Here is a 26,565-nt window from a genome sequence, read left to right on the forward strand (position 1 = left end):
GATACTTCAAAATGGAAAGTTGACATCTAAGAGGGAATTTGATCGAAATCTACATAATCATACAAGTCACAGGTGTGAATAAACTTTTCAAGACATTCTGAAATACTAGGAAGTTAGATCATGTTCTGACAGTTTTAAAAGCTAAATTTGGGACACAAATGTAAACTCTTAAATAGACATTTCTCCAAAGAAGACATACAGATGGCCAAGAGGCGCATGAAAAGATGCTCAACATCACTAATTATTAGAGAAATGCAAATCAAAACTACAATGAGGTATTACCTCACACCAGTCAGAATGGCCATCATCAGAAAATCTACAAACAACAAATGCTGGAGAGGGTGTGGAGAAAAGGGAACCCTCTTGCACGTTGGTGGGAATGTAAATTGATATAGCCACTATGAAGAACAATATGGAGGTTCCTTAAAAGACTGAAAATAGAACTACCATACGACCCAGCAATCCCACTACTGGGCATATACACAGAGAAAACCATAATTCAAAAAGACACATGCACCCCAATGTTCACTGCAGCACTATTTACAATAGCCAGGACATGGAAGCAACCTAAATGCCCATCAACAGAGGAATGGATAAAGAAGATGTGGCACATATATACAATGGAATATTACTCAGCCATAAAAAGGAACGAAATTGGGTCATTTGTAGAGACGTGGATGGACCTAGAGACTGTCATACAGAATGAAGTAAGTCAGAAAAAGAAAAACAAATATCGTATATTAACACATGTATGTGGCATCTAGAAAAATGGTAGAGAAGAACCAGTTTGCAAGGCAGAAATAGAGACACAGATGCAGAGAACAAACGTATGCACACCAAGGGGGGAAAACTTGGTGGGGGAGAGGTGGGATGAATTGGGAGGTTGGGATTGACATGTATACACTAATATGTATAAAATAGATAACTCATAAGAACCTGCTGTATAAAAAAATTAAATGAAATTAGATTTTTAAAAGTAAACTCTTTTTATTTATTTATTTTTAGTTGACACAGTAACAAAGTGCAGGAGCTCGTTGCCCCGGAAAGGTGGTATTTAGGTGAACTAATGAGTGAATAACCCATAGGTGAAGGTTTTTGAGGGTGTGTGCCTGAGGTGGGGGACTTGATCATGGAGTCCCTCCACTGTCAGAAAAAGAAGATCAAGATGAACAGACTCTTGCTTGGATCTGGGTTGGCACCTTCCCCCATTATGACCATGGAATATTTCCGACATATATGCCATCCACCACCCAGCTGAACAGTTACTGATGCTGAGTCTTGTTTCATATACAGCCTACCCACATCTCTCCCCACCCCTATTCCTATGATTATTTTGAAGCAAACCTCATCATATTGTTCCACCCATAAATATTTCAGTACAGACCTCTAAAAGATGCAGACTCAAGGCAGAAATAGAGACACAGATGTAGAGAACAAACGTATGGACGCCAAGGGGCGAGGTGGGGGGTGGGATGAATTGCGAGATTGGGACTAACATATATACACTAACATGTATAAAATAGGTAACTAATGAGAACCTGCTGTATAGCACAGGGAACTCCACTTCGCTGTACAGTAGAAACTAACACAACATTGCAAAACAGCTATATCCCAGTTAAAAAAAAAAAAAGATGCAGACTCTTTGCAGTCATAACTACTATACCATAATCCCACAAAAACAGTACTTCCAATATATCAGCATCTACAGGTCAGTAGTTTTTATTTTCTAAAGAGACACTCAATTCATAAACTGCCTTCTATAATGATACCTAAATTGATATAACCGTTAACTCCTTTATCTTGGGGCAAAAATCAGTGATCTCTCCCTTTTCTAAATGTCTGTTTAAAAAACGTAAGAGTTCCCCCCCCCATAAAGATTGCCTGTTTTCTCTGTTACCAAGGGTTCACTAAGTACAAGACACAATCATCGTCTTAAATCATCACGAAGATAAGGTAGAGTCCCTTTACCCGTAAGTCCCAAATTTCCACCCTTGCAAAGTCTCATCTGGAAAAGGCCATTATTCAGGTCTTGGTGGCTTCCTTGCTGTGCGCCTCATTACAAAGCCACGTGTACGTGTAACTCTTAAGCATCATCTCTGAGCCTCGTTCTTGGTCCATTTTACTTTTTATTGTTTTGTCTAAACATGAGTACCTACATCTATTGGCCTAGTGATGGGAAATGAGGGCAGATGGTGTCTGGCGGCAAACCTGACCGAAGCCTCTTGGGAAAAGTAGAGGGATTGTTACCTAACAGTTAACCCTTGTTTCAAAGGTTATCTACCTCTTGTATAAAGGTTGCTGGGAAACCTATAGCGACATCTTGTGGTCCATGACAGCTCCTGTCTTAGTTGGAACAGAGTGGTTAGGAGAGGCCAAAGAGGCCTGAAAAATCCCAATTAACGAAAATACGGTTGGTATCATTACAAAACCACACGTGTAACAGTGGTGCCTAAACCATGTGATGAAGGATATTTTATTAGCTTGTGTGCACAAACCTTTGAGAATAAATGTCATATAAGAAGGTCTTTCCAATGTTACCAACTTTGGGGGGGGTATGATGAAAAAAACTATAAGCATAATAAAAAATTCCGGTTCAATATAGTTTGAAATAATAATATATATGTCCACACAAAACACGTTTTCATGGTAGATACTGAAACAAGATGGTAAGGGGCTTCTGTTGAGGAAAATATACCTGTGTGCATTGTCCAGGAAACTAAATTATGAGGAGTCATTCTCCTTTAGCTGTTCTTACAGGTGATTTCCACCAAACTCAAATATGTTAATTTTGAGAGCTAAAAATCTCAAAATGTTTCAAACATCTTGTATAACATTATAAAACATGCCCTTGAATTTGGAATATTTCAAGCTATACCAAATGACGCAAACAATATTTTAAGAGACACAAATAATCCCTGTATGTAGAAAGAAAGTAATAAAATACAACTTTAATTCAAAATACCTGAATGCTTAAGCCATGAGAGACTAGCATAAACTCTAAGTATATTAATTCCTAGTTGTGTAATGAATGAGTAAAGGTAGTGAGATGTCATTCATTCACTCATTCATTCACCCATTCATTCAATAGTTATTAGGTGCCTACCAGGTGCTACTTCCTGGGGACACAAAGTGAAAAGGTGGTCACTGCCCACTTAAACCTTAAACTCTACAGAGGCATCTTAGAATTGAGTGAACCTCGATCACTACCTAAGCAGCCTCTGTATGTCTGGGAATCAAAAGCTCTTCAAGTCATGCCAAACTCAGAAATTCCCACAGCAAGGTTGCAGCAGTGCCCCTTAACTGCTAGAGATATCCATAAATTATCTGATTTATGCCTGTAACTTTCACCGACGTTTAATAAATCGTAAGTGGTAAACAGTGATTCTCAATAAAGAGGACACGACGTTATCACAGATGGTATATTTCCAACACGAAGACTTCTGTGAAGCCCAGATCTTTGCGGAAGAGTAAGGAAAACCCAATTTTTGCTGTTGCTGTTATTCTTAACGTGGTATCTTTGAAAGCACTTGGCTAGCCTGTAAGCTATGAAATCACTGGAAAAACAGCAAAATGAAAGATACTATTGTAAAAGAAAAAATAAACAAGGAAGATCTAACCAAAGAGAGCGATTCTGTTTTTGAAAGCAGGACTCCACATTTTTCAGACCTCTGCTAAGCATATATTTAAAATAAAGTACATATTGCATTAAAAAATTCTTACTTTTTTTATCACAATACATAGGAAAAAAAGATTTTAAACTCTCATTGATGTGACTTTTTTTTTTTTAGCCAATTTTACTTACATCAGCAATTTATCTACATTTGATGTGATAGATGTCAGGAGAGCCACTTTCTAATGGAGCTCCTGTAACGGAGCAGGACCCTACGAGGCCTTCCCAGAACAGACCCCCACCTGTGTCCTCCACCTGTCTTTTGTCTGTAGAAAAACTTCAGTCAAAGAATAAATCTAATCAGAGAAGTGAGAAAATGCAGAAAGAAAGGAAAATAGTCAAGCAAAACGAAATAATAATACTCTAGCCACCGAACAAAGTCAAGGACGTTTAGCTCTTCCTCAAGGACTGCAGATAACACTCTGAGCCATGTCCTTTGAGCTGTTTTGCAGATACTGAAACTCCCAGCAGGTGGAAGAAGTTAACCGCACGCCGCCCACCAGCACGTAGACCGCAGACCGGGTGGAGCCAGAAGGCCGATGATGCTGATTCCCCATTACCTCACCACCAACCAATCAGAAGAATGTCCACGAGCTGACCACGCCCTGCTCCTTGAACACTGTAAGACTCCTCACTACCCCGCCAGGGGGGACACACAGTCTTGAGGGCAGTAGCCCGCTGTGGCCCCCTTCCCCTGGCAAAGCAATAAAGCTATTTCTTTCCACCTCACCCCAAACTCTGTCTCCGAGATTTAGCCCGGCACCGGTGCACAGAGGCCAGATTTCAGCAACACTACTTGTTCCAGTATTAGTGTCTTAATTAGGAGCCTCAGCTCTGCAATCCAACTGCCAAAGCTGGTTCATCTCCCAGTTCAGCCAAATACTAAAATTGTTACCTTGGGAAAGCTACTTACTTTCTTTGTGCCTCAATTTCCTTACATGGAAAATGGGATAACAAGCCTACCTTGCAGGATTTCTCTGAGAATTAAATGAATTAATACATAAATCAGAACAATGCCTGGTACCCAGTGAGCCCCCTATTAATGTTAGTTTTTATGGCATTATTCTTACTAGTTTATAATGTAGATATAAATGCATCATTCATGCTTTCTTCATCAAATCTTGTCTTTCTATCTAGTGGCAAAGTTGAAAAGCAAATCAAAACCCTCAAGTACTTCAGTTACTGGTAAACCCTACACATATTCATGGTTCATTAGTTGTTTAGTGACTATGGTGTATATAAAACAGTTTCTGGTATACTAGATGTGACTTTGCTACCTCATAAGCAAAACAAAACAAAACAAACAACCAAACAAAGACAGCCCATGAAAATGAAGCAACAGAAAACACTGCCGAAGAAAAGTTGCAGGCTCAAAAATACATCCATCCTATATCACAGGTGAGTCTACTGGTTGCAAAGAAAGAAACGCTCATTGATATATAACAGACCAGCCATTTTCATGGAAAAGTCAAAAATTTAGGAAACACTAAAAATATTAGAAATGAGGAAATTTTTTAAAAGAGGAAGAAGCCACATGTTTTGAGGCAGTATATTCTGAAAGACGGCAGTCTCTCAAATATCCTTATCAACAGCCCCTTGGTTCCGGAAGGTTTTGCCAGTGGTGATGAAGCCAAGATGATCTGGACAGTCCCCAGGTTTGCCGAGTTGAACTGAATTCAGATCAAGTGGGATTTTACCTAAGTTTTTTCCTGAACAGACAAAGAACTGATGGCAGTTCTTAAATGTGCAATAATGCGCTATGACGTCTTACACTGGAAGTCCCTTAATAACTTTGCCATTACCCCAGGGCTTCTACCCCAGATGTTGATGTGAAACTGTGCATAAACCAACCTGTTAGTTCATCATGCCAATCCCCCCCCCCCCCCGCAAAAATTCCCTTAGTTATGTCCGCATACATTCATTTCCAACACCGCCACCCTGTAGTTAAAGGCCTAGCCTGAGCTACTGTACGTTACGTACTGTAACAGTCATTCCCTGTTCTGCTTCCATTCATTCTGGCTGTCGTTCAACCCATTTTCTCTTTATTGATCAAGTGACATGTTTGGGATCTGCTTCAAAATAGTTCCAAGGTAACTTTAGCAGCTTTGATTGTGTGCTTCTGCAAAAGCAAGGTTGTATCTCCTAATAGGATGTTATCTTTCTGCTCAGTTTACGGGCCAGGATGTTACTTAAAACAGGAACCCTTACCATAAGAGATTTCTTAGAAAGGTGATTTCTCACGGTAGTTTTGGTTTGCTGATATTTCACTTAAGAGTTTTGCAGCTACACTCCTGAGTGAGATTAGCCTTTGATTCTCCATATACTGACCTTCTCAAGTTTTGGTAATGTATCAGTTAAATTTCGATCCCTCTGAATATTTAGAACGAGGGAGTTCTTATACCAATGGGCCCTTCCACAGTTGCGGGTTAAGTCTCTGCAAGGCTGTTGTCTTTGCATGTATGTTGGGCTTGACTTTACTGTAGACTGCCTGGCTGCAGGTCTGCAGTGAGAGCTGAATGTGAAGTGGGGGAGAGCAAGGACGTACTGGAACCCAGAAGGAAACCTGGATGGTGTTTGTTTCTTACCACCTCCAACTTCCAAGGTGCAGGTGACCCGAGGAGAAGCCGGTACCCTTCACCACTTGAGAGGCAGTCGGGAGGGAGCTGAACCAGCCGTGGGTCTGGATGTTGCTGGATGAGCAGTGGCCTGTGCCGGCAGCCGTGGGGCCGTGTCCACAGCACACTTCAGAGTGTAAAGATGGTGGCTCTTCACTCTGTACGTATTTTTCTTCTGGTTGCTCCCAACCCAGAACAACAGAGGAGAGGGGATTCTGGGAAGCAGTTCAGGATAACTAACTTTGTTCAGGACACCGTACAAAGACGCCACAGGTAGCAGGGCACTGACTCCGTGAGATGAGAGAGGCTAGTCTCTTGTTTTGTCTACTGTCATGGTTCACCTATTAGAAATATTTCTACCTGTGGTGCTTGGTAGAAGCCACTGGTAAAATCATCTACTCTTGGAGATTTTTCGGAGGAAGTTTAAAAACTAATGATTATATTAGTGATTTTCAGACTACTTAGGTTCTTTATTTCTTAAAAAAACTCAGCTTTGATAAGTTATATGTTTTAGGAAATTGCCTATTTCATCCAAATAGTCAAAATTATTGGCATTAAGTTGTTATATAACAACCACTTATTATAAAAATTTCAGCAACGTCTGCTATTATGTTCTCTTGGATTCCATCTGTTGTAGCTCTGTTCTGACAGAGGTATACTAATTACTAGTTTTTCAACAGGTTATCTTTTAGCTTGTTTATAATTTGTTGATAACAAGTTACTTTATTAATTTCCACTTGCAGCTTTATTATTTTCTTCCTTCAGTCTGTGGAAGTTGATTTTGCTCTTTTCATAATTTTGATTGCTTGACCTATGAGTTACTTAAAGATATTTTCTCAGTTTCCAAACATAATGAGATTTTTTCTCACTGCATTTTGTTAATGATTTCTACATTAATTTAACTGAGAGGAATGGATGTGTTCTATATCAGAGGTCAGCAGACTATGGCTCCTGGGCCACATCTGGCCTACCATCCATCTGTCTTGGTAAATAAAGTGTTATCGGAACAGAGCAAAACCCATTCTATTGTACATCATCTATGTTTGCTTTGAGACTATAACTGCAGAACTGAGACTACATGGCACACAGAAACGAAAATATCTACTGTTTGATCCTCTACAGAAAAAGTTTGCCAACCTCTGGTCTGTATAATACCAGACATCTGAAATTTCTTAAGACATGCTTTATGGCCCTGTGTACGCTCAATTTTTGTAAATGTTCAAAATCTACATGAAAAGAATGTGAATTTAGAGTTCCATTTACCAATAAGAGCTACCTCTTAAATTTCTTCTATATGTTTATATAGTGAGCAGTGTTTGTCTCCTTAATCTATCAATTACTAAGATAATTCTATTAAAATGTTTTCTCTGGGCTTCCCTGGTGGCGCAGTGGTTGAGAGTCCGCCTGCAGATGCAGGGGACACGGGTTCGTGCCCCGGTCCGGGAAGGTCCCACATGCCGCGGAGCGGCTGGGCCCGTGAGCCATGGCCGCTGAGCCTGCGCGTCCGGAGCCTGTGCTCCGCAACGGGAGAGGCCACAACAGTGAGGGGCCCACGTACTGCAAAATATATATATATATATATTTTTTTTTCTCTTTCTCCTTGTAGTTATGCCAATATTTCAATTTTCTATTTTGAAGCCATTTTACTGGGTGAATACACAGACTTGTTACAGCTTCTTAGTAGATTCAACCTGTTATCATTATATAGTGGCATCCAGTAATTTTTTTTTTGCCTAAACATCTTACTTATCTCACATTAATATAGTGACAGCACTTTTATTTCCTGAGGCACATCTCTCACGATCCTTTTATTTTCAACTTTTCTGAATCCTTATGTTTTAGAAGGGCCATTCAAAAAATTCAATCTGAAAATTATCTTTAGAGAACTCAATTTATACTTATTTAAATTACTAATAGATTTAGATTTATTTTTCCTATATTAGTTTGTATTTTGTATTTTCTCCACCTTTTCTGTAGCTTTGTTCTCTTTCTTTAGTTCTTTTGATTTGATTAATTTTATAATTCTGTTTCCTGCTCTTCTCTGAAAGTTATATATTGTATTTATTTTTTACCATTATCTGTGCCTTAAATTTTATTCAGACTCAAGCTTTAAGGGGACCTAGAACAGAATCATAGTCAATTAATTTTTGTGCTGAAGGTTTTAATCCATAGACTGAAGGAAGAAGAAGAAATTAAAAAATGGTAGTATGGCAATTAGAAAGAAAGAAACCTGGCATTATTTACAAATAATATGATTTTCTACTGAAAACACCCCACAGAACCTACAGATTCCTATTAGAATTAATAAGAGAGTTTAACAAAGCTTCTGGGTATAAAATTAATATACAAAAATTAATTGTAAATACAATTCATTTGTATTAATTGTACAAATTAACCTACAACGTACAGGTGGAAAATGAAAAAAACTAACAAGATACTATTTATAGTAGTAGCATAAAACAATTCAGTACCCAGGAATAAATTAAACAAAAAATATGTAAGACCTTCTCAGGGGATAATAATAAAACAATACTGAGAGACATTAAAGAAAACGTATATAAATGGGAAAACATATCATGTTTATTCATTGGAAGGTCAAGTGTTGCCAAGATGTAAATTCTCTCTCAAATCAATGACTGACAGGTTAAATGAATTCCAACAATAAACTCAACAAGTGTTCTGGGAATCACGGAAGTTGCTTCTAAAATAGATATAGCTCTACCAGGTATCAAGACATAGTGTAAAGCTGTAGAAACCAATATAATGTGGTTTAGGCCTGGGGAAATGTAACCAGTTAGAAAGCCCATGAACAGACGGCATGATAGGCCCTACACTTATTCAGAGTGGGTCTGCAGCAACTGTAAATCATACCATTCCAAAACTCAATTCCAAGTGGAGAACTGGAAAGGAAAGCTTTAAGAAGAGAATTCAGGAAAATACTTTCGTTATCTTGAAATACAGCAGGGTTGTAACAAATAAATTACACACAAAATATGAACCAAAATGGAAAAGATTTATAAATTTGACTATTTTAAAATTAAGAACTCGGTTCACCAAAAGAAAAACCATAAAAAGCGAAAAGACAAGCCACAAAGGATATTTATAAGGAGCTCCTTCAAGTGTTTTTTCATTTTCTATCTAATTATTAGAATATAAAAATAACTTCTAAAAACCCACGAAAAAGGAGCAGATGATGCAGTTGAACAGATGGCAAAATATTTGGCAGGCACATGACAAAAGAGAAGTACAGATGGCTAATAAACATGAAAATGGCATTATTAGAGAAATGAAAATTAAGCCATAAGATATCCCTACATGCTCGCTAGATCGGCAAAAATTAAGAATATTGGCAATACCAAATATTAGCAACAATGGGAAGCACCACAAATTCTTATATGCTGCTGGTTTCACTATAGATACAACCCTGTTGGAAAACCGTGTAACACTAGGTAAAAAAACGAAAGATATTCATGCTGTTTGACCTGGCAATTCCAGTCCTAGAGCTATACCAACTTATTTGTACTGGACGTTTAGAGCAATATCATTTGTAATTACTCTAAATTGGGAATGGAATTTATAGCATTGAACATGAGTGAACTTCATATACACATAGATCAATCTTCCTATCATATCATTTAGTGAAAAAAAGCAAGTCATGAGAGAGTGTTTAGTGGATGACTCAACTCATATAAAATTTAAAAACAGACCAGGGGCTTCCCTGGTGGCGCAGTGGTTGAGAATCTGCCTGCCAATGTAGGGGACACGGGTTCGAGTCCTGGTCTGGGAAGATCCCACATGCCGCGGAGCAACTAGGCCTGTAAGCCACAACTACTGAGCCTGTGCGTCTGGAGCTTGTGCTCCTCAACAAGACTGGCCGCGACAGTGAGAGGCCCGTGCACCGCCATGAAGAGTGGCCCCCGCTCGCCGCAACTAGAGAAAGCCTGCGTGCAGAAACAAAGACCCAACGCAGACAAAAATAAATATTAAATAAATAAATATTAAAAAAATAAAAACAGACCAAATGAAACCTTATAAATTTGGGATGTATTCAGAGAAGTGAAAACCAGAAAGAAAGGCAAGAAAATGATTACAATAAAAGTTAGTCGCCCTCTCTTTGGGGACAGGGAGGGTGTTGTGGTTATAAAGGTTTACCTGGAGGGCTTCTGGGCTTCCCACGATGCTCCACTTCTTGACTTGGGTCGTGGTTAAACAGGTTTCTGCTTTACAGCCTTTTATTAAATTCTATAAATGAGTTCTGTTCATTTTTTTTCCTGATGTAGTTTATTTTTTGATTAAGAAGATGTGAATTAATAAAGAGAGGGCAGCCAAAAAGATTTTAAAATAGAGGATGAGGTTGGCAGAAAACATAACACCCCAGTAAGAGATAAGGAAGCACATGGCTCTTCTTACCCTGATGTCCTTTACTCTCGGGGCCTCCCTGCTCACCCTGACAGCCTAAATCTGCCGAACACCTGCTCTACGACTGAGGGCAGTGAGAGACTTCAGACCTTCTCCCAGATGTGCAGAGGGGTTACTGTTCGCCTCCACGGGACACACAGAGCACCAAGATGACCCAGGGACTGTCTCTTAGCACCGAGAGTGTGCACAGTGGGGAGGATGGAACAGTGCCCAAGCGTGGCTCGAGGGCAAAACTGCCAACAGCATGCATCAAATGACCCTGGGTGATCCTCAAAGTAAAAACGCGAAAACTTGTCTGCAAGAGCGCAGGAACTGTTTTCAAATCACTGCAGTTACACATATTCGGTGACTCAAAACAGTTGTTCTGAGCAGCTCAGGTGAGAACATTCTACATGCTCTGGATTAAGGCAGGTGACGTCACGGGGGTGATATATTCACAAAGAGTAGCTTGGGTTCTGAGTGCTAAAAGCTTCTCTGGTACAAAAGGGATTCACCAGTAGTTAACGTGAAAGAAACGCTATGTGTTTCAGAGCAGAGTGGACTTCAGATACCATCAACTTCTGTGATTTACGGATGGCTTCAAAGAGCCCTATGAGTTCAGCAGAGCTACTTTGAGTGCATCTGTAAAACACGGGTTCTCTCTCCCAACGATGCAGCTTCCACTCCAGCAGCTTTACAATTTGAGCTTCCAGATTCAGACACACACACACACACACACACACACACACACACACACACACACACAGAGTCAATGGCTTAAAAATAAAAGGTCCCAAACCCACCGATCTTGCCCAACTCCTCCATTTTGCAGATAGAGAAGCTGAAGTTGAAGACACAAACAAACAAACAAACTGAAGTTGAGAGAGTGTAGGGGGTGTCCTCAGAGCAACCCAGAGCGCTACCAGCAAAGCAAGACTGGAACGGAGACTGTCTGCTTCCTGCATGTGCTTTTCCAACGTGTGACATTTGCTCATTAACCACAGGCAGACAAATCGAAACCAGTGAACATAAAATATGGAAGGCGCAAACAGACCTAATAACCGATGGCACCTACGTCATCAGACTTTTGTCAGGATTAAACGAGTTTATAATTGTACACGTTTAGAACAGCCGCTGGCGCAGTAACCAAGAACTGGGGTAGTGTTTACTCTTCTCATAAATGACACTTTTCTTGTCCTTTCCTTCTCTTTACACACTTCGTTATCACACTGTTCCAGGTCTCCCAAACGCCAGCGTGAAGTTTTAAAAAGGCCACAAACCCATACAAGGAATGAAACTAGCAACCCGTGTTCTCCAGTCAGAGGACGACAGCTGCGGGGAGGAAAATCTGATATGCGCCACGGACAAGGGCTTAATGGCCGAACAGTTCACACGTAATGCATCTCCTCCCCGCAGTTCTAGCCACAAATAGTTTTATCACCACTAACCACACGCTCAGGGTAGGTTTAGGCGCTGGCAGCAGCTAGCTTGTTTTATCTTGACATTTGTCATGAAAAGGGAAGAGGGGGCACACTGACGTGTGTTTCTGACATGTGAACGTGCTTGCAGAAGTAGGTCTTAGAGCAGAGAGCCTAGGAAGTCAAGAGGCCCAGGGGTACTGGCCTCAGCCCCAAATCTGCCTGGCAAGGCGACGTCCCATACACTCGGGTAGAGCAGCCCAGTGTCCTGCGGGCAGTCTGTCCTCACCCAACTACGTCCCAGTAGGAGGCCCACCCCACGCTGGGGGGCTACTGCTCTCTCTCTCCCTGTTGTTACCTTAACCACAGAGAAGAGAGCTCCTGACGCTGGAACAGACCATTCCTCCTATTGTAATCCTCTAGCTGCCCGTGTATGAGGAGCCAGTTGTGTGTATAGGCAAAAGCAAGATTTTTTAAAATTTTACTTATTTTTATTATTCCTACCACTCTGCTAACTTAAACAGGTACTAAAGAATTTGGGGTCCAGGGACTTCCCTGGTGGTCCAGTGGTTAAGATCCCACGCTCCCAATGCAGGGGGCCTGGGTTGGATCCCTGGTCAGGGAACTAGATCCCGCATGCCGCAACTAAGACCTCGCATGCCGCAACTAAGACCTCGCATGCCACAACTAAGAGCCCGCATGCCACAACTAAGACCCGGTGCAGCCAAAGAAAGAAAGAAAGAAAGAATGAATCTGGGGTCCAGGAGTAACATACAGAGTGGCTTAAAGGATGAAGAACTGAAGTCCAGAGGAATTGTTCTCAGCAGGTATTGAGAACAAGTGTTACATCAGCCAAACCCCTTCTGTAACACCTTCTAAGACTTGACAATTTCCTGGTTTGCTGTAGAGACAGAAAAAGAACGATCCCCTGTCAGTTATAGTTCTGATATCTGGTGTCTGGTGTGTTTTCAGTTCACGATACACACTCTGAAGTGCCATGTTGAGCGTTCAATTTTAAATGAACAGAGAGAAAACGTTTCATAATAGTTGAAGTTTGGCTCAGAGAGTTTAAAATATTAAGAATAAAAATGCACTCACTTAAAATGAGAAATTAAAAGGTAAACAACTAGCATTCCTCACCACAAGGCAAGAGATCTTTGAGTTGATATGAAATGAAGAAGATGTTTGAAGATATTCACAGCCATTAACTATTCCTGTTAAAAAATGTACATTGAGGGTCTGTTTTATTTGGGGAGGAGGGCTAATGCCAAGGCATAAAGCTGAAAGGAATCAGAGAAAAGGGACAGTAGGTCTGATTAAGAAGAAGGAGTGGGGGCATTTGTGATAGATTTAATTTCTGGGCAGTACTGACTTTCTGTCTTCATTTGTGCTTTGAGAATTAACTCTGAGGGTCCCTCCGTTAACATTTATTCAGCATGTAGAGGGGCCACACCACTGGCCGAGGCAAGGTTAGAATTGGCAATGCCCCGGGGTAAGTGGTAATAAGATCCATATTTTAAAATTTGAATCCCCTCACCCTCTCCCTTCCTTTTCCCCTTCTTCCTTTCTCCCTTCCTTCCTTGGATATTTACTTAGTACCCGCCATGTGCTAGGCATCTTTCCAAGCTCTGAGAGTGAAAGGAACTTCTGTCTTCACGAGACACACAAGCTGGTGATGATCTGACTTGGTGGGACAGTCAATGTTGAATCTGTTTGGGATACCACACAGATGGGGAAAAAACAGCACAGAAAGTATTAAGTAATTCTGGGTCTAGGAAGGATTATTACAAAGATTGCAACCCGCCACAGAGATAGCTCTGGAAAAAGAACACTGCTTGTTTCATAGTATAAATGAAACAAACAAAATGCCGCAAATGGTCAAGATGGGCGATGTCAGAGGCAACGTCAGAAGACCAGGGCTCATGACTCACTTTCCTCTAACTTGATCAATAACCTTGAGCAAGTCTATGTATTTAAGCCTCTGTTACCATCTCTGTAAAAGAAGCATAATACCATCTAGTAGTTTGTAGAGGTCAGTGATGAGATGAAAAGGGATCGTGTATGTGGAAAGACTTCGTGGATTACAATAAAAATATGACATTATCACTAGAAAGTGTGGGGTAGGTCGAGTCAAAGCTAGAAATAGAAAGACACTTGCTGACCACCCCCTATTAAGTTCAATTGCCGAGAATTTGAGAAACTAAGGGTTCACTTTATGGTAAAGAGGATGTTTACTTTTTTCCATTTCTCATTTTCTCCTCCTTCTACAATTATTAGCCACAGAATATTTACTAGAAAAGCAACACAGATGTACCTCAATTTAAGAAAATGTAGTACATACAAATGTATATTTACAAAATGAATTATTTCCAAAGGAACTCCTTTAAGTAACAAGTTTACATGATCATATGAAAATTCAGTAATTTACCAAAAGCTGTTTTATACACAACGTATAAAGCAAAACTGTGCACATATTCTGGTGTATATACATTTGATTGGTGTTTTAGCAAGTTCTAAACATAGCTTTAAAAGCTCCTAAGATTTGGCTATTTTGAAAAATAGCATATCTTATAGAATATTTCAATTTCTGATACTACAACACAGAGCTGGATTTCTATCACCTCATAAAACGAATGGCCAGTATTCTATCTGCAGCATTATTCCTTAAGAGTCTACCGAAGACTACGCTAGTCTGAGCTACCTTCCGAAAATCTGGGGGAACCGTCACTTACTGCTGTGATCTCAGAAATGCTACTCTCCGGTTTGTGAAGTCACCGTAAGACATTCTGATTTGAGAAAGTTCCTTGTCTATCACCATGCTCCTGCCAAACTTTCAGTAGTAAAGCTGGTTTCTGACTGGCGCTTGAGCTTGGTCATGGACACTGAAGGAGGGACGCTAGCCCGACCTGCCAACGAACAGCCTTAATATTCCTGTTCCCCCGTGGTATGGTACTATATACAGCTTAATGGTCTCATGCTGAAGAAAGAAGACACCATCATTATTTGTGATTTACTATTCTCTTAGTAGAGGCTTAGTCAGCTTCAGATAATCCTTGCCGTGGCCCAATAAAGAAGCAAGGGCTCCTTAAAAGTTCTTGGAGGGCTATTTTGCAAACCTGTGCCTAGGTTCCCGGATAATTTAAAATACTGATAGACTTTGAGGTTATTCAATGATTCTGTGATATAATTCTGCATCCTCTTCCCAGATATAGTCCGCTTATTTTTTTTTAAGAAAAAGAGTTTTTTCCCTCTTTCTTCATAAGAAAAAAACCCCACTTTTTTGTAAGATATGTCCAGTGAAAAACTATGTTTTCCTTGCTTCCTGGAGAGACCAGCTGGCAGAAAGAAAAGCAGAGAAAATAAAGGAAAAAAGCCAAATCCCTGAACAGGCTGACTCAGCTCTTCACTGTTAGTGCTGTCAGTATTGGTTTTTGTCTTCCCTTTTCAAAAAGCTGCCAGGGATTAAGAGAAAAAAATAAAAGGGTGAGGAGGACAGTTTGGCGGAGGAAGTTAACATCCCGGGCTTTGCGATGCTGGAGGTTAAGAAGCTTCAGCCCTTTCTCTGGTGGCCACGATAACAGAGCAGCTGTTCCATGTCACTGTCACACGCCATGACACACTCATCATAAAGCCCTTCCAGAAAAGCCCAGGCTTTCTACAGTATACTCATAACCAGGTACCTGACCAGTTTGCCCAGGAAAACATTTCCGTCCAAAGAATTTCTGGCAAGAGGAGTTTCTTAGAGTAATATGATGGTAGAAAAAATGTCTGCAAGTCATTTAAAACCCCGTGCTGGGGCTTCCCTGGTGGCGCAGTGGTTGAGAGTCCGCCTGTCGATGCAGGGGACACGGGTTCGTGCCCCGGTCCGGGAAGATCCCACATGCCGCGGAGCGGCTGCGCCCGTGAGCCATGGCCGCTGAGCCTGTGCGTCCGGAGCCTGTACTCCGCAACGGGAGAGGCCACAGCGGTGAGAGGCCCGCGTACCGCAAAAAAACAAAACAAAACAAAACAAAAAAAACCCCGTGCTGTGAACTGGCCCGCCCACGTAGCATCCCCTCCAGGTCCTCGGCATCCTAACCAAGCCTGCTATCTCCCTTTGCTCCGATCCCAGGTGATGGCTCAGAAAATCTTGTTTTTTGTGAAGCCTGTCAGAGAAAAATGTCTGAATCACAAGAATATCTTGAGTCTTAAAGACACAGAACCAACTTCTCATTTTTTGCTTGTATTTAGGGGAAAGTTTGCATATTAAATACGTAAAATTCTGTTTGGAAGGGGCCAGCAGACAAATCCCGTGGACGGCACAGAGACCTGGGGAGCCTGAAGCTTGATTTTGTCAAGGCCGCTGTTCACACCTTGTGAAAGACCAGTGGTGGGAGAGCCAAGTGGTTGAGAGAAAAATCTCAGGAGCCAGTTGGATTTGGCTTGAAATTCTATGCTTTTCGTTACTAACTGGAAACAGTTGACAACTTAACTTAAACTTTCACAGGGCTCCGGCTTGTTACTCTTAAATTGACATTTAAATAAAACCAACCACGTAAGTTCTGAAATACACCTGAAGAGCCAGCATGATGCTGGGACAGAACACTTACTTGTCCTAGTGTGACTACCTGCTTACGGCGACTGTTTAGCAAATATAACATGATAATTCCACCATCTTTTCTTATTGATGCTTCTCTGTGTTACTGAATTGTGGGAACTTTTGTACTGTTTTTAAAAATTTTTTTAATTACAATATAAAGAATTAACATTCATGGGGCCAGACACTGTGGCATGTGGTTTAGGTAATACACTATATCCCGGATAAAATTTACGGTAACCCTCTGAAATAAATATCATTATGTCCATTTTAGTGATGAAGAAACTGAGGCTAGACTTTAAACAACTTTCCTAAGACCACACATCTCAAAAGTGCCATGATAGAAAAATTTATGTGTGAGTAAATCGCTATGTTACCTGCAGTGTGATTTATGCAGGGGTCTTTTATTCATTCCACAAATATTTGCTGAGTTTCTTCAATATTCAAGGCATTGTTTTTCCTATTTGCCATTTCAGTTATTTCAAGGACCAACTGACTTTTCGCTTAGTAAATTATAATTTCCTTCTCTAGACTAACAGCAGTTTCCCCCTGTAGTCCTGTTACAATTCAGTATCCAAGTTTTTAGCAGGAATCAAGTTTGCCTCATGAGCTTTAGATAATTACAAACTTTTTTTCTCCTTCTAGTTAAATACTTTGTCTTTTGAAAATCTTATTTTTTAAAAATAATCAAAGTATTCATTATAATGCTATAGATCAGGTTTTTGCTCATGTGTGTGCTTTTAAAAATTAAACTTCAGATGATTATAAAAATCTCAATCATTGAATCCAATTAACTTTCATAAACAAAACTCATTTAAAAAATATTTTCGTTACTTCCAATGGACCCTAAATTTGAGCTTACTTAAACAGATTTCCCTTTCTTTCACATTCCTGGAATGTCACACCAATTAGATACGCAAGCATCGTTTTAGGACTTAATATTCACTATACAGGAGATAGTCTCTCCAACGCAAACCAGGCTTATTTTGTTGATTTCTTTGAAAAATGGTAAGTAGCCCTAAAACTTCACTCCTCTGCTAGATATTACTGGATGAGCAGTTTCATCATACCTGCAGGGAAAAGACACAGAGATAAATGCTCAAATTTTCCTTTAGCTCCTTTTCTTTTAGTTCTTGGAGAGTCACTATGAAGAAGCATTCATTCCCTTCCCAGACTCAACAGATCTGTGATTTTATGTATTTGAACTCTATAGGAACTGGCTCTTTTCCTTGTCCTAATTCCCCATCCTGGATCATGGCTCACGAGGGAAATAAGACACCAAGCTTTCCGAAATTCAGAAATTCCTTCGGTGTATCACTTCGTTCTATAAATGACTACTTTCTCTTGATGGATGCGGGGAATCATCATTCTTCTAGTGAAGGAGGTCGAGTTTGGAAAACAGAAGTGGCTTATCAATCTTCCAGCGGTTAATCAAAGATGTGTGGGGTTGTTCCTGAGGAATTCACTCACAGTGTCATCAGGACTTACATGCTCATTACTTAACTGCTATCACAGTGTGTTGAGAACTCTTTAGAGGAAGACCGGCATCCTTTAGCACTTTGGCAGCAGACGACCTGCCTCGATCAACTGACGAGGAACGTTCGAGGAGCAGAGTTTCAACGCACAGGCCTTAACTTTAATTGCATCATTGTCAGTTTTCATTTAAATCAAGCTGCATACTTGAGGACGGAGACGACCTGGTGTTTCTATTTAAGAACATCAATGGCATTTCCATATTGAATTTCAGTTTCTTTGTACTCTGCCCATAGTTTAAGACCATGAGCCTTCTGGAAAGAGTTTATGTATTTCTGAATGCTTCTATTTTGCTCAGTAAGTAATGGTGACATGGAAATTTTAGCTGCTCTCATGGAGAGAGATTTGCCTTTGTGCCATCTGACATAGTTATGTCCATTCCTGACGGGCCCCAAATGTTTGCTGTTGTTCTAATCCCTAGGAAAGAATGTGGAACGGATATTCAGTTATGACTCATTTTACAGGGTGGTTAGGGTCTGTAAAGATGCACGTAACTCACATAATATTTTAAATAAACTGGGACAGTTTAGTTTTAAACATTATTTTCTTCTTTTCTTTAAGGAAAAATGCCTCTTGAAGTCCAACGTCCGGCGATTCATGAAAGTAGAGTTGTTCTGTTCAGGAAGGGAAAGGGGGCCCATGGGAACTTGTCCCCAAGCACCGCCCTAGGCTCTCAGTCCCTGAGGCTCTTCTAGAAAACTCCTAAATCTACTTAGCGGACAGATTTTTAAAATCCCATCCCACAGTAGCCAATGAAGAATTACAGGATTGAGAGAAGAGACCCTTCTAATATATGTCCTCTTCAACCTAAATTTCACAGAATGGACTGGTTTAATTACAGGCCACCTGGAAGTGCTAACAATTTAACAATTTATGAGACTCTGTAAGCCTCTCCTTCCCTGAGCTGATGTTCTTGGGGCACTTCCAGTCTCAAAAGCCAGTGGTCTGCTTGGTAGCGTTGCTGTGAGAGGGCTGGAAAGAATGAATGATTTGTTCTTTATGCAGCTGGTAAAGAAGAAATGCCAAAAGTTCTACATAGCCTGTAACCAAACACTTTCTTTTTTTAAAAAAAATCTATTGGAGGGTGATTTTGGAGGAAGAGGTGTTCCAAATAACCCCCCTGCTTTCACTGACATGGTCCATGTGTTGCTGGGGATAAACTTTCCTCTCTCTTCCCCAGGTTAGAAAATGAGCTTAATGTGTCAAGATTGAAGCCGGAATCCAAGGAGCTGCCACGGAGCCACCCTGAGGATGTGCACAGCCGACTCAGCGCCCAGGAGGTATTCGACCTTCTCTGAGATGTAGTTCACAGAACACATGCAATGACATGTTGACTCATTACACACAAGATTTTGTAAAATACTCATGGTGGCCCTGATTTCCATCATTACCTAGTGGCTCTTTCTTGTAGGCTGAATCCAGTAAAGTCATTAGAAAACTCTTAATAGAACCCTTTACTTTGGATGTGTGATTTGAGAACATGTGTATTTATTTTTCACTTTGGCACCAACCATCTGTCTCTGTCTCCTCACCTAACATTTATCCTTTAACATTTGCCCCCATGAGCCACGCTTGTTCAGTTCCACAACTAAAAGTTCTCTTTTTCTTTAGAGTCAGCTTGGTTTCATCCACACTTGTACATAACCAGATATGTTCTGCCTTTGAAGTTTCACCTTGAGCTCCACCTTCTCTCAGGAAGGGACTGATACTCGCAACGGACCTTCTTAGAGAACATTCATTGAAGAACTTCACTGTGTTCAATGTAGCACCTTATGAATTTCTACTTGCTTGCTGTTTGCTTGTTTTATATGTGCAAGGTTTGGCTCCGCTGACCCAAGTCTCCTGTTACTCAGAAAGCAACTCATATACTATATATGGTAATTATTTGCATGTACACCCACATATATACACATATACGTATCCGTCCATGTACATGTAGCACATAATATTGTACCAGGAACAGAGTAGGTATCCAAGTATTTATTGAACTGAATTAAATTCAAAATTGTATCAGTTATGTCAATTAACAAGAGAAGCAGCTTATTTTAATAATTTACCACCTTCTGAAAAAGATACCAAATTGGAAAGCAGAGACCTAGTTTTCATCCTTTAACTGTCCTCATTATATAAAAATTTGAGAGTTGACTATAACAATGTCACCTATATATAAATTTCATTTTGAAATTGTTCCCCAGAATACGTGTCATTCTTCAAAAGGCTTAGTGGATAAGCAATGAGCACACTTGCTCTTTTCCTAAAAAAACAAATTCTTAGAAATAATAATAATAGTAGATTGAGCGATGGAAAGAACAGAGGGTAACAGTGGGGAACGGGGGAGCTTTCAAGCATTATGAATAAGGACACATGCATGATTGTGGGAGAGAATATGCATGGGCTTAGCACAGCTTTTATTTAACTGGTGAACCCAGGGCAGAGCTCTTCTTATCTGCATACTTGCTCTTCTGTGCTCCCCGAGCACCTCTTCAGCTTTGTATAATAGCACTCACCATGCTTTAAATTACTTGATTTTCTCTCTTTGTCTCTCCCACTAGACTATACACATCTTTAGGAGAGAGACTGTGGTTTGTGTGTATATTTTATCCTTCATGCCTAGCATAGGCCTTTGACATAGAAGACACACAAGTAAAAGGTATGGGAAGAATAGCCCTAGGAAAACTCATCCCTCCTAAGCTATCATGAGCTATGCCGGGTTCTTTAATTCCAAAATTCCATGCATTTCTCCAAATATACAGGAAGAGGAACAATATTAATACATTAAACTATGACAAAGTCTTTTGTAAACTTGGAAAGTTTGCTCCCAGATTCCTGTTCTAATTCACAGTATTATAATGGTTCCTTCCAAAAAAAGTGCTCTGGCATTTCCAAAAAATAGCAGAACATGGGCAGAATTAAAGTCTCTTAAAATGTTTTTTGGTAGCACTTTTGATTATAATGTCGTGTCTGTTGTGATAGAAGAGCAGTTCCATTGATTCCAGTTATTCTCAGGTGGTGTTTTTCCACCTAAGTATAGAAAATGTGTCCCCAAACTCTCACATCTTCAAGGTATTTTTACACCTTTATACAATGAACAGCATGAAAGAAGTCATTCTACAGGTTGGCTTGAAGTGTGTCATTGCTGAGATTCTGAGAAATGTTCTCAACATAACTAACCTCATAGACAACCAACATGGTAGCACCAAAACTCATATGAAACAAGTTGCTCCTTGGGCACAGGTATAATGGATATGACTGCTGCACTTGCTGGCGTCTGTTGTAAAGTTAAATTCTTAAAGCTGTTTTTAAACCTGGGATGGACTTTACCGATGGAGAAAGAATATTACATCATACAAAATTCTAGCTGCTTTTCCTACCCAGGTTACACTATTCTCTGGAATGACAAGTCCTTTTGCCGTTTGACTAGTGGTGCACGTTTACCCCATATCCTATTTCCAAGTGTCAACAACAGACTCACCAAAAAACAAACAAAGCATGCTTAATGGCAACCCTGAAATCAAATTTATGAAATCACAAGCACAAATATTCTACCAGATGATTCTACATACATTCTGTAGTCTATATAAAGCCTCAACCCTGAAAGGAGCACCCAAAGAGGTTGGGTGTCCCTAGATTGTTTCTCAAGCAGCCTCACAGAGACATTACCTCGATGAATTTTCCACCCTCTAACATTTGGCCCATGGCCTTGCAGGCTTGGAAACCTGATCTGTCAGCAAAGCTGGAGCAAAATCACATCTCAGAGGTGGACTTACAACTCAAAGAGCACAGAGCACTAAAGAGTGATGTCAAGATGCAAACATAGTAATTTACAGCGAGAACCATAAATGTCAGACGGACTGAAACACTCCAGGGGCAAAAGCCAGCACATTCTCTCTCTGTGGACAGACGCGGATGGAGAGCCAAGTCATAACCAGAATGTCGCTTGGTGATAAAAAGGTGGAACAAAGGGAATAAACAGTAAATAAATCAAGGGCAAGGCTGGAATTCAGATTCTAGTTCTATGACTTCCTGATTCACACTGACATTTCACACTAGAGACAGGTGACCCACCAGACTCACCAAGCCGCTGAAGACCCAGCTCTCTGGGGTGGCAGAGGCTGGGAACTGCAGGCTCGCCTGGGTGGGTAATTCATCTTTCTGAATGACAGGCTTTTCCTTTGTTATAACTAATTCTGGGAGACCCTAAGGTAACATTTACTCTCTCTGCCAATGCTATTTAAGGTATCATCAGATTCATTCTTTTTCCTTTTCTCCTTTTTATTTATTTTTTGTTGTCATCCTTTCTTTTCTATCCACACCACCACTACCACCAAACAAGTCTAGGTCCTCATCTCTTTATGAGGGGCACGGGCCTAACTGGTCTACCTACTTCAAACCTGTCCCACTGCCCAACTCCAAAGATCACTACTGTATAAATCAACCTTAAATTAGCGTTTTGTACGTGTCTCTTCCCATTTTCCTACCTTCACTCATACCAAACACTCTCAGTGACTCCTACTGCCTTCAAAGTTGAGTTTGAATTGCTTGGCCTGATGTTCAAATTCTTTCATATCTGTGCCCAATTTATTACCATTTTTCTACTGCATGAAAGTTCGACTCCGGTCAAATCTACTGTCTCTTAATAACCTAGGTGCACTCCAACTCCTGCCTCTGCTCGTTCCTGGGTTCCTGGGGTCAACTCAAGATCTTTCTCCTCCATAAAAATGTCTCTGAAGGTCCAAATCTGAAACTGACCTTTCCGGTCTTTAGGCTCATTTGGTATTTAATGTATCTGGAAAGTAAGTATTATATGTAGATATACCAGCTCCTCAACTAGAATAACCTACTTACAGTGGGGAACAATACATTTTGCCTTTTTTATATCCTGTTTCTTCAATGCCTCCATACCAGGGGTGCTCAGTAAACAGGTGCTTAGAACTGACCTTGTTTGTCCACATGTAGGTAAAACTACTGAACTCTCCTCAGAGCCTAAGATAGAACTTGAAAGGTATGACCCTTAGCAGAGGAGGGGAGCTCTCTCTCCAAGTGTCCGTGGGTTACTAGTGGCACGTGGCTTCTTCCAAGCCCTTGGAGTGATATCAGAAGATCAGTGTTCTCCCCTGCATCTTCCCCTGCTCTCCGCATTGTCTGATGTTACAGCTGGAGACACTGTTCCACTCGTTAGTCTCACTCAGTCTCAAAGTCAAGTGTTAGCTTTAAACACAGACTAGACCTCTGATATGTGGACACTATCACCAGGACACTTAACAGCAAGAACCATACAGGGAGACAGAGACACAGAAAATCCTATCGAGTCCCTTCAATATGATGGCAGAGTTAATAAAGGGATGAAAAAGCAGATTTCTAAGGTTTATAGGCATAGCAAAGGGATCAAGAAGGGAGCAATCTTAAGCGATTTTAGTTACCATGCTGCTTTTCAGTATTCTTGTTGTGTAATCATACCTTGGTCTCAAGCCTGATTGGAAAGTGCATTAAGAAAGCTCATCCCATATTTGTCTAATACAATGAGCTGATTTGCAACCGTATCTGGGAAGACAGAGTTCCTTTTATTTCATACCAAAGCACTACAGCTCATGGGGAGGACATCCAGAAAGTTGTCAACAGGGTCTTCCATGATTATGAAAGACGTGAAAATACACACATCATCTCATATTTCATGGATTTTGGCAGCTCCACATCAGAAATGTTGGGGAATGATCTGGCTAAGTCTTGAAAGCAGGAATGAGAAACCTAATTCAGAATGGAATGAAGGTGATAATCTCTGCTAGGAAGGAGGAAATTGCTAGATTAAACAAAGATAATTAAGCCTGATAAATCATAAAAACATAAACAAAATAAAAATAAGTTTAGTAGTAGTAAATAAAAGAAAAAGCTATGTTAAAATAGAGAAAGCAATAATTTCCTAGGCAAGGAAGAATTAATTCTTAGAGGTAGACCAAGAAAGAGCTTGTAAGGTTCCTGACTGTCCTCCTAATATTAAAATAAAATTGGAGACTAACTATGCTTACACTGAATAAAAATTATAATAATATATTGCATTGTTTAGTATATAGACTAATGCAAGCTCTAGGAAGGGAGAATTTTGTTAAACAGATACAAAATTAAAAATAACAGAAAACAGACATTTGAAAACTCTATGTTCCCCATTTTTATTCCCAGGAAAAGTATTTTCTATTAGTGAGTGTGGATTTCTTTCTCTCCTTTTTGGGATATAATCCTAGAGCTCTAATATATCTTAACACAGACTCATAAAAGTAGGCAGGAACATGGAAGCCATTTCACATATTCCCATGACCTCCCAGCATGAGCACACTGAGATCAGGCTAAAGAGGGGACAAGTATTTCTTTATATTTGTAAATAAGTACAAAAGGAGATTCCAAAGCTTCCTATAAAACCCTTGTCAATCCACCAAAAATGGTGGATTTTTAGCCAATACTTCAGTTTTTATGCATGGCAATTCTCACAATACATAGACGAGATTTGAGTATAAGGTAATGAGCTATGGGCTGCCCGTGACAGTAAACTTTCTCACCTTATGATCGCATAGCCTATTCAGTCATATATCTAAAGATACGGGTTTAAAAAAATAAAATTAAAATACGGATTTTGTTTTAAAATCTAGTCTCCTATGTTTGCTGGTTTTTAAACAACAAAATATTCCATTTACCAACATGATGTATGCCACATTTAAATACTTATACCTGGTCTGAAGCAGAGCTCGTGGGTGAGGGATTAAATATTGTCTATTTCTCTAGATCGCATCTTCCTTGTGAGAGTTTCATCCTTGTTCACTTTGCATAAGAACAAAATCTTCCTCAGGAAAAATGTACTCTCCTTATCTATCTCATACACCAAAAAAGATTTTCTACCTTTATTCAACTTTCCATGTATCTACAGAGTCACCTAGATTTTAAAATAAGTTATTCCACACATTGAAAAATGTAGAAAAACAGATTTTAAGAAGGCAAGCTTTCTACTCTAAGCATTCTTTTTTTTAAAAAAAATAAATTACACTCTCTAATTATGTGATAGTGTATTTTGATTCTGAAAATTAAAGTTACTTTAGAGGTATGTAGGGCTGTAAAATGTGCATGCTTGCCTGATGATTTTCAAACCAGAAATTAATCAAAAGGCTCTAAGAAATTAAAATGTCACCTTGAAGCCCAACCTAAGAATTGCTTTTATTATACAGAATATCAGTGCAATAGAATGGAAATGGTTTTACAGCCTTTCAGGTTGAGGGTCAAAGTGATCATTTCTCATTTAGGCTCACACTTTAATTTCTTGTACGAAGCATGATGGATGTACGTGGTTGCATACATGTTAACATTTGTTAATTCATGTTCCTATCCTCATATAATCAATGTTTTACAGATTGAGCAAAGGCAACAACAATTCCATCAGGAAAACATATGGCATAAATCTTAATATTCACCACATTGTGCTTTACTTTATAATGAAGCGGTTAACCTTGGTCAAATAAAAATTGTGAGAAACCAATAAAACCTTCAAATCTTCTCTTATAACAATTATTTTTCCATATAACTAAAGACTTGATTTAAAAAATCATAAAATCTCAGGTATATTAAAGGACAGTTGAAGTGCAATCAGTAAATGAAGCCTGTGAACGCATGGCGTGGCACATGAAATGTTAAAAGTTAGAAAATATTTATGAATAGGAAAATATTGATATATATTTAAAACTATGCTTCCGTGAGGCTATCCTGCAATGGTGCCTTGATTTCATTAACCCAGAAAAAGTAATTTTCTTTTTTATGGGGCCATGAAGGGAGTTAAATATTTCCCGCAACGAGAAGTTGGCAGAATATTCGCTCTGAAGCAGTCCCTAAGGGAAACATGGGATGTTTTCTTGGACTGTGCATGCAAGATAAAGTCAACGCGAAACACGAGCGCAGGCCGTGAACATACCTTGTCCTTGGGTTACTCCGTAAAATTCAGCCGCTATCCGGGCCGCCTCCTTGCGGTTGCCTTTCACTATGTAGAAGTGACTGAGGATGGCGAGGCTGATTTTCACAAAGAGCTTGAAACAGAACAGTGAGAGGATGGTGAAGTAGACGTTAGAGAGCTGCTGGGCAAAGGGCCGGCTTTCTTCGACCACCGACATCGCTGCACCAGCCGGGCTGCTGCCGCCCTTGGTCAGATCCAAGTCCCGAATGTGCCTGGCTCCGGTCCGGGATGCTCCTGGACAGCTGGTCCTGAGGAAGGAAAATAGCAGCTGGTAACGATGCCTCCAGCTCAAAATATTTATACCGTCCATAAAAGTGCTTCGCACACGCCTATTGGTCTGACACTATTCCGCGGGGGCAATGGCAACACGT

At 40.1% G+C, this 26,565-nt stretch overlaps 1 protein-coding gene across 1 annotated transcript in view; it reads right to left on the reverse strand.

The window, feature by feature from the left end:
* The window catches only part of ASB5 (ankyrin repeat and SOCS box containing 5), a 49,469-nt gene extending 23,118 nt beyond the window's left edge, over positions 1-26,351 (reverse strand). The window contains exon 1 of the mRNA XM_065899936.1: positions 26,156-26,351. Coding sequence (XP_065756008.1) covers positions 26,156-26,351 — 196 coding nt within the window. The remainder of the gene's footprint in view (positions 1-26,155) is intronic.
* Positions 26,352-26,565: the final 214 nt, after the last annotated feature.

Source organism: Phocoena phocoena, chromosome 21 (genome assembly GCF_963924675.1).
Source record: "Phocoena phocoena chromosome 21, mPhoPho1.1, whole genome shotgun sequence".
NCBI classification, from domain to species: Eukaryota; Metazoa; Chordata; class Mammalia; order Artiodactyla; family Phocoenidae; genus Phocoena; species Phocoena phocoena.